This window comes from Lodderomyces elongisporus, chromosome 2 (genome assembly GCF_030384665.1).
Source record: "Lodderomyces elongisporus chromosome 2, complete sequence".
In the NCBI taxonomy this organism is placed as follows: Eukaryota; Fungi; Ascomycota; class Pichiomycetes; order Serinales; family Debaryomycetaceae; genus Lodderomyces; species Lodderomyces elongisporus.
The window spans coordinates 1,661,961-1,680,644 of NC_083674.1; the positions used below are offsets into that span (position 1 = coordinate 1,661,961).

General features: G+C 37.3%; 7 protein-coding genes across 7 annotated transcripts; 2 read left to right on the forward strand and 5 right to left on the reverse strand. All coding sequences in view use genetic code 12, as the record gives it.

Moving 5' to 3' along the window:
* Window positions 1-79: 79 nt before the first annotated feature.
* Window positions 80-367, reverse strand: QCR8 (ubiquinol--cytochrome-c reductase subunit 8; the record flags this gene model as incomplete). Its single annotated transcript, XM_001527081.1, has 1 exon — window positions 80-367. The coding sequence occupies one exon, from the start codon at window positions 365-367 to the stop codon at window positions 80-82; it is 288 nt and encodes a 95-aa protein (XP_001527131.1).
* A 604-nt stretch (window positions 368-971) lies between these two features.
* Window positions 972-2,204, reverse strand: KTR2 (mannosyltransferase; the record flags this gene model as incomplete). The annotated part of the gene is made up of 1 exon (XM_001527082.2): window positions 972-2,204. The coding sequence occupies one exon, from the start codon at window positions 2,202-2,204 to the stop codon at window positions 972-974; it is 1,233 nt and encodes a 410-aa protein (XP_001527132.2).
* A 1,767-nt stretch (window positions 2,205-3,971) lies between these two features.
* Window positions 3,972-5,447, forward strand: NDH51 (NADH dehydrogenase [ubiquinone] flavoprotein 1, mitochondrial; the record flags this gene model as incomplete). Its single annotated transcript, XM_001527083.2, has 1 exon — window positions 3,972-5,447. One exon carries the CDS (start codon window positions 3,972-3,974, stop codon window positions 5,445-5,447), a length of 1,476 nt encoding a protein of 491 aa, XP_001527133.2.
* A 223-nt stretch (window positions 5,448-5,670) lies between these two features.
* On the forward strand, window positions 5,671-7,106 carry GDT1 (GCR1-dependent translation factor 1; the record flags this gene model as incomplete). Its single annotated transcript, XM_001527084.2, has 3 exons — window positions 5,671-5,677; window positions 5,854-5,878; window positions 6,083-7,106. 3 exons carry the CDS (start codon window positions 5,671-5,673, stop codon window positions 7,104-7,106), a joined length of 1,056 nt encoding a protein of 351 aa, XP_001527134.2.
* A 258-nt stretch (window positions 7,107-7,364) lies between these two features.
* Window positions 7,365-8,027, reverse strand: MED8 (mediator of RNA polymerase II transcription subunit 8; the record flags this gene model as incomplete). Its single annotated transcript, XM_001527085.2, has 1 exon — window positions 7,365-8,027. The coding sequence occupies one exon, from the start codon at window positions 8,025-8,027 to the stop codon at window positions 7,365-7,367; it is 663 nt and encodes a 220-aa protein (XP_001527135.2).
* Window positions 8,028-8,597: 570 nt separating this feature from the next.
* Window positions 8,598-9,755, reverse strand: RIM2 (Pyrimidine nucleotide transporter, mitochondrial; the record flags this gene model as incomplete). The annotated part of the gene is made up of 1 exon (XM_001527086.1): window positions 8,598-9,755. The coding sequence occupies one exon, from the start codon at window positions 9,753-9,755 to the stop codon at window positions 8,598-8,600; it is 1,158 nt and encodes a 385-aa protein (XP_001527136.2).
* A 1,265-nt stretch (window positions 9,756-11,020) lies between these two features.
* Window positions 11,021-17,143, reverse strand: MOT1 (TATA-binding protein-associated factor mot1; the record flags this gene model as incomplete). Its single annotated transcript, XM_001527090.2, has 1 exon — window positions 11,021-17,143. One exon carries the CDS (start codon window positions 17,141-17,143, stop codon window positions 11,021-11,023), a length of 6,123 nt encoding a protein of 2,040 aa, XP_001527140.2.
* Window positions 17,144-18,684: the final 1,541 nt, after the last annotated feature.

Below are 18,684 nucleotides of genomic sequence, written 5' to 3' on the forward strand. Positions count from 1 at the left end.
AAAAGGCATCCATTGTTGGACATATACAAATAGACATTAAAATGTAAATTGAAAAAGTAGATTCTGCTATTCACTGAACCTATACATTGACTCTCTCCAACTCTTCTCTACCAGCTTTGGTGTACAAGTATTCATTGTAGTCTCTTGCTTTGGCCCAAATACTCCAGACAACAACGAATGGGATGGCAAGGTATAAGAATTGGTTCTTAGTTCTTCTGAAAGTATTGAAAACTGCATTGTAAGCAGCACCTTTGAATGGCTTAGCAACGTATGGTGAAACAGTGTACTGAGTGATGTACTTTTGTTTGGGGGAACCGAGATCTCCCCACCAGCCTAAGTAAGAATGTGGATGTGGTGGACCTGCCATTGTAGATATGTTTGTTTGTGTATATGTTTAAGTTTTTGGATGTGTTAATAAACTATATCAAACACCAAAAGGGTGCAGTTTTGTAGGAAGCATTTACTTTTTCGTTTTGGTTGGTGTTCTTTCTCACTGCCTATTTTTTTTTTTCTTCTTCTTCTTTCCTTGTCGCTTTCAAAATGCTACCATTGCCTTACTGTTCTATTGCCAGTGCTATTGTCAGTAGAGCATTTTTAATTATCACTGCTAATACAATTTCTCACTGATATCATTGGGTACACAAGTTTAGTTAGTGGTGCTACCATGTGATGATAACCATATATATATATATATATATTTATATATATTTATATCCATATAGCCCCTTTGAATGTTTACTTGGCTTGAATAGGCTAGACGTCTTGTACCGTCAACAAAGGAACATCTCTTATTCACAAATAATCTAAACTTATCTAGTATTAGCTATAGCAAGAAAGAGTCATTAGAGAAATGGCAAAAAGTTAACGAAAAAAAAAAAAAAATTTTAAAAAAAAAGAGAACGTTAATGAAGAAAAAAAAAAACTTACGAGAATAGTAAAGATGAATTGTTTAAAATTAAACTTCAATGTAATTACCATCGTTTATAGTCTACTTCATTTAAGAATCTCCTTCCGGCTCCGTACTTCCACCATCTTGCTAAGCAGCTATGAGCATTCACGTCGATTGTTCTATTCACTGCTTCTCCTCTTGGTTGACATACGCATCGCTTTGAAGCTATGATTTCCTCTGATATGGGACATGATAAAAAGGGTGCATGATAATAACCTATATCTTCGAAATGATGTATCAGGTCCTTGTCGGCTAATAAGCTCAACGCAATAGTATGCACCGGTGCATCGCCCCATCGTTCATAATGGAAACCTCCTGCTCTGCTCAAGTGTTGAAAAAATGTTTCGTACTGCTCGCTTCGAAAAAAGTTCAAGTTCCCAATCTCGAAATTCGACCAAAAATGACACAAGTTGTATTGCGTAGGGTTTGGTGAAAGATCGACGTAATGGTTTAAAGACGATTCGTTGGTTGTGATAAAATTCAATGCGTTATTCGTGTGCAACAAAAAGGGGTATTTTTGCATAAATTCCTCAACCGTTTGCCAAAGCGTGGGGATGGTATTTGCATATTCACGGATAGTGATAATAAACCCGTAGATCTTGTTGTTCTCGCGAAGAAACTCAAACGGATCGTATTGGAAATCGCACATGTACTCTACGCCTGGCTCGACTCTAAAATAATAGTCATAATCCAACATTCTTTTTTGTTTGTAGAAAAACCCGGAATTGAAATGACACATATTGCGGTAGGATCTCATGCCGCCGTACAAGATACCGGCGCGAGAATTGAGTAGGTTCTCATCTAGCTTTGTCATGTTGATATAATCTGGTGGCTGCCAATCATCTACTGGAATTAGTTCGTAATAAGTCTTGCCACTAGCCATAAGACTTGTCTTTTCGATAAACTCTTGGTCAAATGGAACATCATTGAGAAAGACCCATGGGTACTTGTAATCCCGATTAAACCTATCCTCCAAAGACCTCATTGAGGCAAGTGCCTCGTCAATCTCAAAATTTCTTACAAGCATAACCATTGTAGCATTTTCTTTGCCGATTTGTTCTAAATCGCGAGGTGGATATAGTGTATCCAAGTATGAGTTAGATGCCAATTTGGGGTTATGTTTAGCAAGTGGGTCATAGTGACGGTTCTTTAAATCCAGTCTATTGGGGTCGACTAGTTGGTTGGTATACCTAATTACATAAATGCAATAGATGGCATAAACCAAAATTAGTGCAGCTTTATGAATTCCATTCATTCGGCATTTCCCGTATTGCTTGAGGCTAGTGTGTGCTTTGTGTTTACAGATATATGGTTATGGAATGTTTTTCGCATGCACATATATGTTGTACACTCTTTCTATTTGTATTTCTTTTTTTTTTTTTTGTTTCTTTTAGCCCTGTTGAATGTTTTGTATTCTTGACCTCAAACACCTTTTAGCCAGTTCTCTCCTTAAAGCATTGGGTAATTATTCCTTTGGTGGTTCTTTTGAATTTGGCAATATCTTACAAATCCTTAATTATTATGTTTTTTTTCTTCTCATCTGTTACATATATATATATACAAAAGAAACAACATCACAATATTTAAGTAGAAATTAAAATTGTAAGAGCTTTGATAAAGGTTGTGGTGAAAATTAAAGATTGTGTTACGCCATAAAAATTTTTTTTTTTTTGGTTGATATTTGAGTGAAAAAAAGAGAAGAAGAAAAAGGAAAATAGGGGAGAGGAATACCCAAATAAGAAATTTTAACCAAAGACTATTTGACTAATCATTGTTGTAGTATTTTTAATTTACACTGAACTTTAACAGAAAAGTACCAACAAAAACAACAACAACAACAACAACAGCATCGTCGTCGTCATCATCATCAAGCTTAGCAACTAATTGGAAAGTGTTTGTCAGTTTTGAGAAATAAAAAAAGAAAACATAGTAGTCTGTTAGTCAGTATTTATTCGTATATAAATTCTACAAATCACGTGATCATACCAAGCCAAAAACCAAATAGAGCTACACAACGTAACTAATTCTCCGCGTTAACCAAATTGAATTTGAAAGGTATCACAGTTGAAGAAAGAAAAAAAAGAGAAAAGAAGCAAAAAACTAAAAAAAAATGATTTGACCTGTCTATGTCAACACCTAGTTAAGGCATTTATAGTATCAGCTCCAATATAAACAAAGTAAGAAGTGGAATTGTATCTACTTGTGAAGCTGAATTTGCTGTATAAACCATTATTTTCTTTATAATAATAGATGTCTTATATGAGATCCAAGTGTTTGCAAAGTCCTCCTACATACTTTTGTCCACTCTTGTCTACTTTTCTCTCTTAGTTTTTTTTTTTTGTTTGGTTTTTCTTTTTGTTTTATTCTGCCCAATGGCGACAGAGTAAATGTAATATTCGGTTTCTTTTTTTTTTGTTTTTTCTCTTAGTGTAATTTTTTTTCTTTTTTTTTTTTGCTGTGTTAAACACCATTTACACCACCACTACTACTACTACTACTACTACTACCACTACCACCACAACACATATACTCGCAAATAGATTCAAGTTTTTTTCGAAGAGTTTAGTGGAAGTTGAGATTAAAGAAACAGAAGCTTTTCTTTTAACAAAACACATATTTATTAAAAAAACAAAAGGTCTACTGGAGCAAAAAGGGAAAAACTTTGAGCAAACACCATCCAATTAGTCTATAGACATCTTTTTTTGAAAAAAAAAAACAACAACAAAGACTTATATCTAAACTTCAATTGCTACAATCTTTGAAACACAATTGTTGGAAGCAAAAAAAAGAAAAGAAGAAGAAGAAGAGGAACAACAACAACAACAACAACACCAAATAGAACTAGAACTACTACAACAGCTACAATCTTAGTTTTATTCTTAGCTTTGTTTCTTTATTCTTTTGTTTTTTTTTTTCAAACAAATACCAAAAGGTTTTTACTATTTTTTTATTTTATTTTTTTAATTTTTTGGGGTTTGCAAATCTTTAATTCAAACTACCTCAAATATTTCATTACAACACCATGCTTCGTAGTCTTAGATTGAAGCCTTATAAGCTGGCCGCAGTACGTAGGCTAGCCACTGCAGCTGATCCTGCAGCAAACCCAAATAGAGTACATGGCGGTTTAAAAGACCAGGACCGTATTTTCCAAAACGTATACGGGAACTATGGCCATGACTTAAAGTCAGCCCAGAAGATGGGAGACTGGTACAAGACCAAGGAGATCATCTTGAAAGGCGACAAATGGATTATTGATGAAATGAAAAAATCCGGTCTTAGAGGAAGAGGTGGAGCTGGGTTCCCCTCTGGTTTGAAGTGGTCATTTATGAACCCACCAGGATGGGAGAAGAACCCAGGCCCAAGATACCTCGTGGTCAATGCAGATGAGGGTGAACCAGGTACCTGTAAAGATAGAGAGATTATCAGAAAAGACCCACACAAATTGGTTGAAGGTTGTCTTTTGGCAGGTAGAGCCATGAACGCCACCGCAGCATATATCTATATCAGAGGTGAGTTTTACAATGAAACCGTTATCTTGCAAAACGCAATCAACGAAGCATACAAAGCTGGCCTTATTGGTAAAAACGCTTGTGGATCCGGCTATGACTTTGACATTTATATCCACAGAGGTATGGGAGCATACGTGTGTGGAGAAGAAACTGCACTTATTGAATCTATCGAAGGTAAAGCAGGAAAACCAAGATTGAAGCCTCCATTTCCAGCCGGTGTCGGTTTATTTGGTAGACCAACCACAGTGGCCAACGTTGAAACCGTTTCAGTAGCGCCAACCATTTTGAGAAGAGGCGGAGAATGGTTCGACTCTTTGGGAAGAGAGAGAAACTCTGGTACCAAATTGTTTTGTATATCTGGTCATGTGAATGAGCCATGTACCGTTGAAGAAGAAATGTCAATACCATTGAAGGAATTACTAGAAAAACACTGTGGTGGTATCAAAGGTGGCTGGGACAACTTGTTGGGTGTTATCCCAGGTGGTTCCTCGGTCCCGGTTATGCCAAAGGAGACATGTGATACCGTTTTAATGGATTACGACGCATTAAGAGATGTTGGTTCTGGTTTGGGAACTGCAGCTGTTATTGTTATGAATAAGCAAACAGACATTATTAGAGCCATCCAAAGATTTGCACATTTCTACAAGCACGAATCATGTGGTCAATGTACACCATGTCGTGAAGGTACCACATGGCTTCAAAGAATGATGGACAGATTCCAAACAGGTCAAGCCACAGAGAGAGAAATTGACATGATTTTTGAATTGACCAAGGAGATTGAAGGCCACACCATTTGTGCTTTGGGTGATGCAGCTGCATGGCCAATTCAAGGTTTGATCAAATCATTCAAACCAGTAATGATTGATAGAATCAACGAGTATCAAAAGAAGCACGAAAACCTTGGTGGCGTGCAGTACGGTGGATGGGTGAATGGTGGTAAAGTTAAAGATGGTGTGGTTGTGGATAACCCAATCCCTCATGGTCACTAATAAGTACTTTGTAACGAGAGAGGCTATTTCCTTTTTATTTTTATATTTTTTTATTTTAAAAATAAACTAGGTCCGTAATATAGATTAGCAGACGATCCCCCATATAAAGCATAGAACTTTCTTTTTTTCAAAAAAAAAAAAAATATACATTTTTTGCAATTCATGATGAACTTTGCTTTTAGTTTGTATTTGATCTTTCTTATTTATCTTGCTGCGCTTTGCAATGCTCTGTTTTGTTGGTGTATTGCACCAAAGGAGTTTAAAATCGCGTTGACCCTAAGAGAAGGATGAGGCGGAGTTTAGGGTTTTAAATTTTGTTTTCTTTTTTTAATTTTTTTTTTTTTTCTTTCTTAATTTTTCATTTTGTTCTTTCTTTTCATATTATTTTGGGTTCTTATCTTAAAAGCGCGAAATCACGTTTGGCATCAGGAGTAGTCATAAAAATTAGCGTACCAACACATCATCATCTTTCTTTTCCTCGCATTCGAATTCATAGCAATTAGAAAACGAGTCATTACACTTGGTCTTTTGTTTTTTTTTTCATTGTTTTTTTCTTTGCTAGACGACTAATCGATTTAATTGTTTGGGGGGAAACATCATTGTACAGAACAAAAGTGTTGAAAGAAAAATATGAGGTATGGCAAGGTAGTTTCGTATTTAGCATTGTTGAGTGTGTCAGCATTTGCCTTACAAGACACGTCAGGAGACAATCTCGCAGTCGGAGCAGCAGTATTGGACAATGAACCTAGCCACAAATCGAATGGAAAGTTGGGTGTCAAACTCATTGAAGACGAGGACAACCACCCAACTCCGAACAATTTGAAACAACCCTTGAATCCACACAGTAGTTCGAATAATTACGGAAGTGCTGCAGCTGCAGCTGCAGCGATTCCAGATCAAAGTTCTGAAGGTGATCAACCTGATACGCCATCTTATAACGCGTTTCTCATGTCGATCTCGATGATCGTGGTCTCTGAGATTGGTGACAAGACATTTTTGATTGCGGCATTGATGGCGATGAGAAATTCGAGACTTGTTGTGTTTTCATCGGCATTCTCATCATTGGTCGTGATGACTGTGCTATCAGGTATAGTCGGGCATGCTTTGCCTACTTTGATCTCACAAAGGATAACCCAGTTTTTGGCATCGGCATTATTCATTATCTTTGGTTTCAAGCTATTGAAAGAAGGGCTTGCGATGTCTAAAGAGTTGGGCGTTGACGAAGAACTCGCGGAGGTGGAGGAAGAGATTGCTTCGAATAAATTGAACAGCCAGTTAAATGATATGGAAGGCGGCGTCCCTGCAGTAACAGGAAGTCCGCAGACTTCAAAATTAGGAGAAATTGGTCAGCAAATTCAGAATTTGGCATCTTTTGTATTCACTCCTGTATGGATCCAAGTGTTTGTTATGACATTCTTGGGTGAATGGGGAGATAGGTCGCAAATTGCCACGATTGCAATGGCTGCTGGTTCGGAATACTGGTTCGTCATTATGGGTGCCATTGTGGGACACGGGTTGTGTACTGCGGCTGCTTGTTTAGGTGGTAAGCTTTTAGCGAAAAAAATTTCAATGAGAAACGTTACACTGGGTGGAGCTGTTGCTTTCTTTGTATTTGCAATCTTATACTTTTACGACGCCTACTACAACGTTGAAGCATAAATTTCGAATGAATCTTGAAGTCAATCAAAGAAGAAGAAAAATACAGAGCAAAAAAATAAGAATAAAAGTGGCGACAGAAACAACAACAACAACAACAACAACAACAACAACAATATTACCATTTAATCTTGAAAACTACCTAGAAACGACTCAAAGGCTAGTTATAGACAATTTAGAATGATTTTGGTATTTAATAATACAAAGATAGAGATACAGCTTAATTTCTTCTCTCCTTTTGGCTCTTATTCTCTTATTCTATTAGATCTGACCTTGACACATAAATTTTGCAACGACATTTGGATGAAGCCCCTTCTTTCCACCTGTAATTTTAGCATCATGAGCAACTTTGCTTGCCTCTGCTTCTTTTTTAAGTTGAGCCTCTTTGTTGTCAGAAATATCTTCTTCAAGCCCAAATCCATAAAATTGAATATCTTCCCTCAACTCTTGCAATTTCAAAGAACACCAAGCTTTGAACTCCTCATCCTTTTGCAAGTTAACAGAGCCCAGTTTCTGTAGCTCATCGATACTCGCTATCGATGAGGTGATCCACTCGTCGACTTCGGGTAATGGCTTCTTTCTCAATAAAGTTGTCAACAATCCTTCTTGTTGACTAGTTGGGAAACTTACCGTGGGGTAAACATTTGTATTTCGTAATAGGTCTTCGTTACTATACAATATATTGGCAACAGAAGTAAGTTGGAAAATCAAGATTTGGAATTGGTTCTGGAAATGTGTGAACGAGGGAAGCTTAATTTTCGACGGGTGCCGGTTGTGGTTATTGATTTGATCGGAAAGTTTCCGTAGTGAAAGGTGAATCTGATTCAACCTATTTCGAATTGACTCCAATGCGTCAACCGGAATCTGCGAAAAATCAGTAGGTAAAGATGCTGATGGTGTAGCAGGTAATGGGGTTTGACTCATAATAATTGCAAATGCACTGGAGTATATCGAGAGCTGTTTACTTTATCATTAGGAATATTCAAGTGTAAGCAATTGATTCCAAAAATTGTACTAGCTTTTGTGCTCTCTACTATTTTTCTTTTTTATTTTATTTTTCTTTATAGAACAAAACTTTTAATCATTTTTTAATTTTTAAATTATTAATTTTACTTTTGCCCGTACTGAAGACACAATCACCTAATCTCATTGTATTTGTGAGAAAACCAAAGTAAATCTATCTATATGTATGTATATGTATATATACAAGATCTATGGACTGAAACCTCTATTTAACATTACACGTTTCCTACATCCTTCCTCAAATAACAATTATACTGTTTTGTTTTGTTTTGTTTTGTTTTGTTTTGTTTTGTTTTGTTTTGTTTTGTTTTGTTTTGTTTTGTTTTGTTTTGTTTTGTTTTGTTTTGTTTTGTTTTGTTTTGTTTTGTTTTGTTTTGTTTTGTTTTGTTTTGTTTTGTTTGAGCATCATATTGGTATTCCAATTTCCTTTTCAAATTTTCTTTTTTCAAATCCTCAAGGTATACCAGCTACTTAGTTTCCTCCAGAGAGAAGCCTGACAACCAATTCCCAGGTTCCAAACATGATAATCGAATTCGGCACTGTTCTCAATAAATGAGGCGTTAACCCACCGTACATACTCGCAAACCCTTCTTCCTTGAACACCAATTTGAAACACTGTATCAAACCAGTATATTTGGGTTTACCGGTACTTTCCAAGGGAGCTTGTCTCAACCTAGTCCTGACAACTTCATGAGGATAAGTGATTAGACTTGCCATGAACTTGGCTAAACCAGCAGCTCCAGATCTCGCCGACCACTCGAGGACATGATCTTTTGTAGATTTATTATTTGGATCTGTTCCGTGGACTTGTAATGATCTCCTATTTATAAACATCCTCATTTGTTCATACAAGACCCACTGGATTGTACTTTCAATACCTCCAAGGTAAGATGCGCTCAATCCACGGTATAGACTAGGGAAACCTTCATTTTTCAAAATACTTTTCAAACAATCCCATGAATTCTTGTATACCTTCAGCCCAGACTTGTCCAATTGTAGCCTTGTTTTTATCAACCAGATTGGGTTGGTTGCTGTGGATGTGACAAATCCAGCATTGATACCGGATACAAGGTGCATCCACGTCTCTTCCTTCTTCTCATCTCCCTGTTTAAAGTGTCGTACCAAAAAGTCTTTTGTCGTACCGTAGGTGAAGAAATTGATGGAACGTGCTGGGATTACACCAACCAAATTGGGCCCCAAACCCTTAAATAACGATCGCACACCTTCACTGGCGTACATTTCTCTCAAAGCTCCGCCCGTCTCTGCCAAATGTTGGAATGCTTGTCTTACTGGGTTACCAGATTTTATAGTCTTGTTATATACATTGTGGTAGACATCTGATTGCAATCTAGTTTTAACAACATCGAGCGGACATGTCACTACTGCTCCCACGGTTCCTCCCACGCCTCCTGCAACAAAATGTACCCATGGCTTGGTTTCCTTTTTCTGAGGGATAGAGGTCTGTGTTTGATATTGACTCTTGAGCAGTTCTGCTGATTTCAATTCGTCTATTAGCTCTCTGTCTCTAAAAGTTGATGATTGTTCGTCAGAGGCAAGGAAGGGATATGCACTCTCTGCATCTTGCTCTAACACTCGTAGCCTTTTTTCTTCTTCTCGTGTAAGTCTCATTATTATTGTATCTTATAGTGAGTCCGTTGAGCTGTGCTGTAGATTTAAAAAATATGTTTTATATGTACAAGTTTGCAGCAGCAGCAGTAGTAATAGTAGTAGTAGTAGTAGTAGTAGTAGTAGTAGTAGTAGTAGTAGTAGTAGTAGTAGTAGTAGTAATGCCAGGAAAAGACAAGGAAAGATCCAAAAAGTCAACCCTTTCCAAAATGCTCTTTATATTTTGCAACTGATAGACTTTGAAGTTGAAATAGAGCTTTAAAGTCCGTTTGTGCAAATTCAAAGTGGGTTTGAAATATATGGGGATCGATGGGCTTTTTTCTAATGATATGAAAAATTCTTGTTAGCAATAAAAAAAAAAAAACTATAAAAAAAAATAGTAATAAAATTAGAAAATTAGAAAAAACAAAAAAAAAAAAAGGAAAAGAAAAAAAATAAAGAAATGACAAGGACAAGAAAAGGAAGAGACGAATAGTTCCAAAAAAAAAAGGTGACATGGAAAATAGAGAATAAATTGCAAAAGAAAGTAGAAAGCCAAAAAAAAAAAGCTTCTTTCTCTTCTCAATTAAATTGATACAATTGCCTTACTGCTGTTTTCTTTCTCTTCATCTCTTCTTCATTTTCTTTTCAATTCCTTGCTCTCCGCTTATAAGCGTGCGCCTCTCCAGTAAGAAGAAGTGAGTCCGGAAGTTGTGTTTGTAAAACAGTTGAAACTTTTAGCTTTTAATTCTTTGACGATACTGAAAAAGCAACTTCATCTACTTCATAGTAGAGAAGATCACTACAGATGAGCTTGACAATGACTTATGTCCTCGCGGTTCACCAACAAAATCAAGGATCAAATTAAAGAAGAGGAAGAAGCAGAAGAAGAAGCAGAAGAAGAAGAAGAAGAAGTAGAAGCAGAAGAAGAAGAAGAAAGAGGGGTCCTAAAGAGGGGGAAAATGAGAAGAGGTGACACAAAACGAAGAAGTTGGTCTTTGCTTTTCTCATCGGGATGAACTAAAGTCACTGTCGTGAAAGTTGTTGCTACCATGATATATTATCTTCAAAAGTCTTGAACGACAAACACACTGTTTAATTATAATGCATTATTCTATAACTATTCAAGACAGTAGCCACAATAACTTTAAAGTAAGTAAATAAATAACTATAGAAAACATGTAGAATTTATTTTTTTTCTTTAGGTTTCCGGTTTTTTTTTTGTTCTTTTCTTTTTTTTTTCAAAAAAATTGAGTTTTTCTAAAAAACTTGCGAAATAAAACCAGCGGTTACTTCAAAGTCTTTATAAAGTTATCAAGGTCGTACTCTTCCTCATACTGTTGCTCATCCCACAACTCGCCCAACTCGCCTACAGCACCTGCGGCTTTTCCTGTTAATCCTCCTGCCAAGTCGGGAATTTCCTTTGCACTGTTACCATTGGCCCGAGAAGCCTCATCATCATCACCACCACCACCACTACCACCATTACCACGAGAGTCTTCAACTTTCACTCCAGTATCTTCAACATCAAACAAATCTAATAACTGATTTGTATCCATAGACTGTAAGCCAGCGTTTTGCTGATTAACAATCGTTGAAGCAATATTCATCTTGAATTTTTGCAATCCCATAATCTTCTCTTCCAAAGTATCCTTTGTGATTAATCGATATACATTAACAACCTTCTTCTGACCTAACCTATGTGCCCTATCCATTGCTTGTAAATCATTCATTGGGTTCCAATCATGCTCCACAAATATAACAGTATCTGCTCCAGTGAGGTTCAACCCAAGACCACCGACTTTGGTGGTAAGCAACAAGACATCAATCGATGGGTCTTCATTGAACTTGCGCACAATAGATTGACGGTGTCTGGGATCAGTACTACCATCCAACCTCATATACGTCACAGATGGCAAATACTTTTTCAAAAGATCGTTTTCAACAATGTCCAACATATCCTTTAATTGACAAAATATCAAGGCACGATGCTCAGATATGACACCCTGTGTTGGTAAAATCGAATTTTGACTCGCAATGGATTTCTTAGATTTTCCTGATTTTCCATAGTCTGCATCCTGAGATCCAATACCACATTCCAATAGTATCGTTTTTAGAGACATGAGTTTTGGAGAATGCTCAATATCTCTAATTTGCGATTTCCGCTGTGCCAAAAACTGACTCACTTCGTTGAATTTTGGATGGTTTGGAGATACAACCAAGGCAGGGTGATTACAAAGTTTCCTCATGTATTGCAACGCTTGAAACACATGGGTTTGACCTTGACCCTTACCCTGACCCTGACCTTGACCTTGACCTTGACCTTGACCTTCAACAGAATTATCTGATGTTGAGACTTCATTCTTGATTGTCTCCTTTTGACTTTTGGCAAACTCTTTATACAACTTTCGCTGCAAGTCACTCAATTCACAGTAGTAATCTTGAATAATCTTTGGCGGAAGATCTGCCAAAACATCTTCCTTTAAACGACGCAACATGAATGGCAATACTTGCTTGTGCAAGGATTCCAATGCTAATGCACCTGCTTCTTGCTCTTTAGACGATGTCTTACTATTTCGGCTAGCAGCAATGGGCTTTGCAAACTTGTCGTGAAACACTTTCTCGCTTCCCAAGAACCCCGGCATCAAAAAGTCAAACAAGGACCACAATTCCAACACATTATTCTGAATTGGTGTACCTGAAAGAATCAACCTGTGCTCTGCTTTCACCCTCTTAACAGACTTGGCCAATTTTGAGTTTGCATTCTTGATAATGTGACCTTCATCAAGAACACAGTAATTATAATCAATAGAGCTAACAAACTCAACATCATTTCTGGCGACATCATACGAAGTAACAACAACATCAACAGTTGTCAATTTACTTCGCAAGGAAGTACGAATGCTGGGATTACCAGCATAAACAAGTACACTCATAAATGGCGCATATTGGTTGATTTCTTGTTCCCAATGTCCCGTTAATGACGGTGGACAGATAACAAGAGAAGGCAATTTCCTATACTCTGGCGATTGGGTTTCTTTATACTTTTCGGCTCTCATGTGGTGGTCGGAGGACATCATACAGATTGTCTGTAAAGTCTTACCCAACCCCATATCGTCACAAAGAATACCATGCAAATGGTATTTGTTCAAAAATGCTAACCAATTAACACCTTCCTGTTGGTATTTACGAAGCGTTGCTTTGATAGCAACGGGCAAATCAAATGGTTTAATCTTTGTAGGGTCCATCATTTGCAGAATAAAATCTCGCTCTCTCTCCCTGCCCTCTAATAACTCCTTGGGCATATCTTCTGGATCAGGAATACCCGCTTCTAATGGTACCAATTTAATAATTGACGCAAAAGTCGTTGTTGCCAATACACGCACATCATGGTCAGAATCGCTCATTCTACCCAATATTGGCACAATTAAAAACATGACATAAGGCAAGATATCAGTACCCATTGTTGCCGAAATATGGTAAATCGTCTCAACTGCACCTTGCCTCTCGGTAACATTTCCTGCATTTTTGAGCATGGGGAGTATATGATTAACCAAAAAAGTAAACGCTTTGGTTGGCACCATCAGACATATTGTAGCAAAACATTTGGCAGAAGCATAACGAAACACCGAGTACTCTGATTTTAATCCAGAAAGGAAAAGATCCAAGTTCTCAGATATCTCAGGTATAAGGGCACGATTGAGTTTTGGCAAGAGCGCTCTCAAAATTCCCAATGCATCGATAATACTTTGACCCTTAAACTCTTCCTTCAGATCCGCTTCAGTGAAGCTTGGCAAGCTTCTTAATGGACCAATCATTAAATCTTTAATCTTTGGAATCTTAACAAATAGTTCTGACGCGTATATTTTCGAAATCGCCTCTAGCGTCATCAAAGCTCCTTGACGCTTGATTCTTGCAGCATAGGTAGCACGCTCGTGAGCCGCGACATCTGCAGGATCTGTCAGGGCTTCTTCTTTGCGCAAAGACAATATTTTATCCTTGTAGCCAACATTGTGATGAAACTCGGGAACTTCTGCAGTGTCAACACATACAAATGCACACAAGTTTTTGAGAATCTTGTCGGCAACATTTTGCTTGTTATTAGCAATAAGCTGCAGGACAAGATATGCAAGTGAACTAACTGATTTTGATTGAAGGGTGTACGACTCCTCGGTCTTTATGCTTTCCATTAAAGATTTGATGATAGGGTTTAACTTCTTTGGGAGACCAGCCAATTTCAATTGTGCACCTGCATAAGCAGCCAATATCGCATTTTGTTTATTAGTAATCAACAATCGAGACTCTTCTATCGCAACAGTTACTCTGTGCTTGGCATCTTCAAGTGCTTGGTTAGCAGAAAGCCTCGATGAAGCAGAAAGACCTTTCTTTAACTTTTCAAAATTTTCAGTGCGGATTTTGTCTGCAATGTCAAGAGAAAAGGCCCCTGCACCTGCCTCGGCCTCTCCTTGAACGACGACCGGAATCTGAGGGATTTTGGATGGCGAAAGACGACCTACACTAACAAAACAATCAAACAATTGTAAGCAAGATGTGCGCACCGCTTTGAGTGTTGGCACCAATTCTTTGAAGCTTTGTAAAGACGATGGGTCTTCTAGTACTCGAGTCAATGGTTTCGAGAAATGTTCGGCAATTGTTGCAGGCAAAAGTTTGCAATTTTGCTTTTGCTTTTGCTTTTGTTCATTTTCCTCATCTTGTAATTGCTCCCCAAATGAAGACGCGTATGCATCTACAATGAATGCACCTATAAGCTTGGTCGTAACATGTGGTGAGTTGAAATAAGCTTGAATTGCTTCAACAATCTTCAGCAAATTGTCGCCGTTGTCTTCCATATTAACCAATGATAATGCTTTTCCAAAAGCAGTAGCAGCACAAATTCTCATCTTTATGATCTTTTCAAAGCCTACAAGCGTGACATCACCTCTGAATACAGGTGCATCAATATTCACATTCAAGTCATCTGTAGGAATGTCTGGCACGGCCGTATCTGCCTGCGACTTAGTTCTCTTAGCGCCTCGAGGCCTATCGCTTTCCTCAAATGTTCCAAACATTTGCCCTGATGCTCGCATGATCAAGTGCGTATTCATCTTATAGTTGTGTCTAGCAATGCCAATAGGAGTCATGGTCAAAGTCAAAAGATCAACGGCTTGCTTAACAAATACTTGGTTCATTGCTATTGTAGAATTGTTGCGCACCTCTGCAAGTAAGCGGTCAAAAACCTTGACAGATAGCTCCAATACATCAGAGTTTTGTTCCACAAGTATATTTTGATACAAGAGTCTGAAAGTTTTAGCATCGATCCAGCTTTTTGTCTCGCGATTATTAATTTTCAAAAATTCCATAATCGTCCGCAAAACTGCTTTTCGAACATTTGTGATTGAATGCCTCAAAAAAGGGTAAAGCCGAGGTACCAATTGATTAAACAGCTTGGTTTTATCGTGAGCAGCATCCTCCTGAATTATTTGAATTACTACTTGATGACTGCAAAGCTTAGCCAAAAGATCCATCACAGATCCAATCGAGGCAGACAAGTCATCCCGCAAATTGACTAAACAATCCCAAATCACTGAAAGCAAATCTTTAATAAATTCTCTTCTAGTTTCAACAAATTGTGATGCAATGGGCATCAAAGTCAATGCCGATACCGATTGAACATCGTCATCGCTCTCTTGAAATCCTCGCAAAACCATCTGTATTACTTTATCAAAGATTTGCGGAATACGCAAAAGTATATCCGTCCTCACACTAACAAGGTATCTCACACCCAAAATACCGCCATGTTTAGCTTCCCAGCATTTGGGGAATAGATCTTCTTGCAAAGTCATTTCGTATAAACAGTTAAATGTCTTGCAAACAGTCTCGTCATCGACATGGATCAATAAAGCAGCAAGAGTTTGCGCAGATGATTCTCTAACTGGTGCAACAACCGTATCAGAAACATAATCTCCAAATCTATCAAGACAAAAAAGAATGCATAGTCTAACGGCAAGATCTTCCAAAGTGGCCCTATTGTTGAAATCATTTTCTAGTCTTGACTTGTTCATGACCCGACCTGCACCTTTTCCTTGCTTTCTTACCAACTCTCTCAAGCCGAGTGCTGCTCCGTGTCTAATTTCCCAATTGTCGTCAAATAAATCTGCCAATAATAACTCGTAAACACCTTGGAATGGCCAAATCAAACCAGAGACTTTGTCATGCAAGGTTAAAATTGGCGAAAGTTCAGTGGTCTTGCTTTCCACCACTAATTTCGAGCCGCCTTGTTGTGATGTGATGTCAAACTGGGCGTCCTGCGTATCCTGTTCGTCTTGCGGAGTATTCGAATCTATATCCATGGTATCGCCGCTTTCAATCATATTTCTTGAAATCGAACTTTGGGTCAAATCTATATTCTTTCGTAGCGCCCCAGATTTGGCATTCACTTTTGCTTTCCTTCTCTGCATGGCTTTGAGTCTTGCACTGGAAACAGGTTTGGTGCTTGCTGTGCTTGCTGTGGTAGCAGTGGTAGCAGTGTTAGCATTGGTTGTATTTGGTGGCGTTTCTGTGATTGGGGATTGTATTGGGGTTACCGTACCTGATTGCGAATCAAAAGAATCCAAGTGCGGTCGTGTTGGCTCTTGCTTTACTTGTACATGGGAATAATTATCGTTGTTTATGGCTAGCGCTGGTGCTGGTGCTGGTGCTGAAGATGGAGTTGGCGTATTGGAAGCCAGGTTTTCCTCATCCTTTTCTTCTGGTGGAAACATATTGGACCTGTGTCTTTTTATTCTGCCTAGTAAAGTGTCATCGCAAATATCATCATTGTTTAACGATTCGTCACATTTTGAAGCAAGAAGTTTGGTGCCACTTTTTATCAATTCATGGAGGCTAAATTGATCAAAGTTAAGCAAGCTTGAAAAGCTATTGTCCAATTTTTCCAATTCTGCATCTTGTTCAATCTTGACTTTTATATTTGAATCATTCTCATCTTTTATTCCTGTCTGGTGGTTGTTTAAAACATGGTTTACAGAATTCAAGGCATTGCCTTCTTCGTATTCTTTTTTGATAATAACTTTTCCATCAGGTTCTTTTTTGATATTAATTTTTTCTTCCTCTTCTTCCTCTTCCACTTCCACTTCCACTTCATTTTCTGTTTTGATGCTATTTCCATTCCCCTCTTTAATGCTATTTGGATCCCAGACGTCTGCCGTATCGACTATTCCACCAAATGCTCTGGCGGCGGCTATTCTCGTCTCCCATTTGGACGATTTGAGAAATGGATAAACACGCGCAAGTAGATTTAGTCTATCCTCAGGGTGCGATTTGGCTAGATCTGCTAGTTGATCCGCAGCAGTATTTCGAATAAATGAAGTCGACCCAGTTTCTAGTAATATTACCAATCGTTCTAATCTTGACATCGAGTACTTTTTTTTTGGTATTTCGTCTTAATTTTTTTTGTTTAGGTCTTGCTCCTGCTCTTCATAAATTTGAAGCGAATATTTGTTCCAAGATCAGCAAATGTAATTACTATTATATTGGATGCATAAACAAATTTAGTCTATAAATTTGTATGTGGTAATTTTGAATGTGATTGATATAGAACTAAGTCTTAGTTCTGACCTAATTGATCTGTTTATGTCAAAAAAAAATAAATAAAAAACTAATATAAAATAGCTGTAAAGATGAAAATTGAAAAATGAAAGTTGGAAAATGAAAAATGCAGTGACAAACAAGACACAAACTTGTAAAGTGATGTAATATGTCTGAAATCGAGTGTTAGAATTGATCTATCCTTGTGATTTTTTTGAGAACTAATTGCAAAAGAGTGGTTCAGGAACTTGAAGGCAAAATAAAAACAATAGTAAAAAAAAGTAAAGAACCGTGTTTCACGTCTATTGTCAATTTTTCTCACTCTCTTGATTTCTCACTTTCCATTTCTCTGTCTCGCTCTGAGCTGCGTTTAAGTCTCCTTTTATATCTCGCTCGATTTTTTTTTTTTTTTTCTCATCTATTTTTTAATTTTTATTTTTATTCTTTATTCTTCATTTCGCTATTGATGATTTATAATCTCAACGACTTTCGAATCTCATTCTTACGCACTTGAAGCACTTTTCTCATTATAAAGTATTTATTCATCTTGTTGTAGATAGTGAACAAAAATGACGAAGAAGAAGAAGAAGAAGAAGAAGAAGAAGAAGAAGAAGAAGATGATGATGATGATGAAGAGGACCGCTCTAGCCCTTTTTTTTTAATTTGATTACACTCTTTTTTTGTTATTGCCGTTCTTTTTGATTCTGTCAATTTCAAATTGTATGAACTGATATTTTTAGAATAATTTCATTCAACCCGTGTACCGACTTCAACTTGACCAAGCTACACTATAAGGTGTACTGTGTATTGTGAATTTGTGCTATTGTAATATTGTGCTATTGTGCTATTGTGCTATTGTGCTACTGTGCTACTATGCTATTGTGCTATTGTAATATTGATGATTGATGATTGGTGATTGGTGATTGGTGCTGCAACTTTTGTATACAAAACCCCCCTCTCCCTATGCACACATAAATATAAGGAACATTGCCTCCTTTTTGAGATTAACGAAATGTAGAGTTATCATCTGCTGTGTGTGTACTTTCAATACTTAAATCACTCTCTAGCTACTTGTATAAAGATTTTACCTTCAAAGTTTCAAAAAAACAACTACTTACCCTTAACTTTGTTTCTTTTTAATGAGATTTATCCAACACCCATGATTATGGCTGCTTCAGTTGTGGGGGGTGGGAAGGAAAGAGAAAAGAGAGTTTTTCTTTTATTTTTTCTCCCCATTACTGTTGCAAATGATTCTCAGGATTTTCGGGCAATGATGACGCGTACTTCTTTTCCAATTTTTTTTTTTTTTCTTCTTTAAATCTTCGTTTTTTTTTTTTTTTCAATTATCTTTATTTCTATTTCTAGTTCT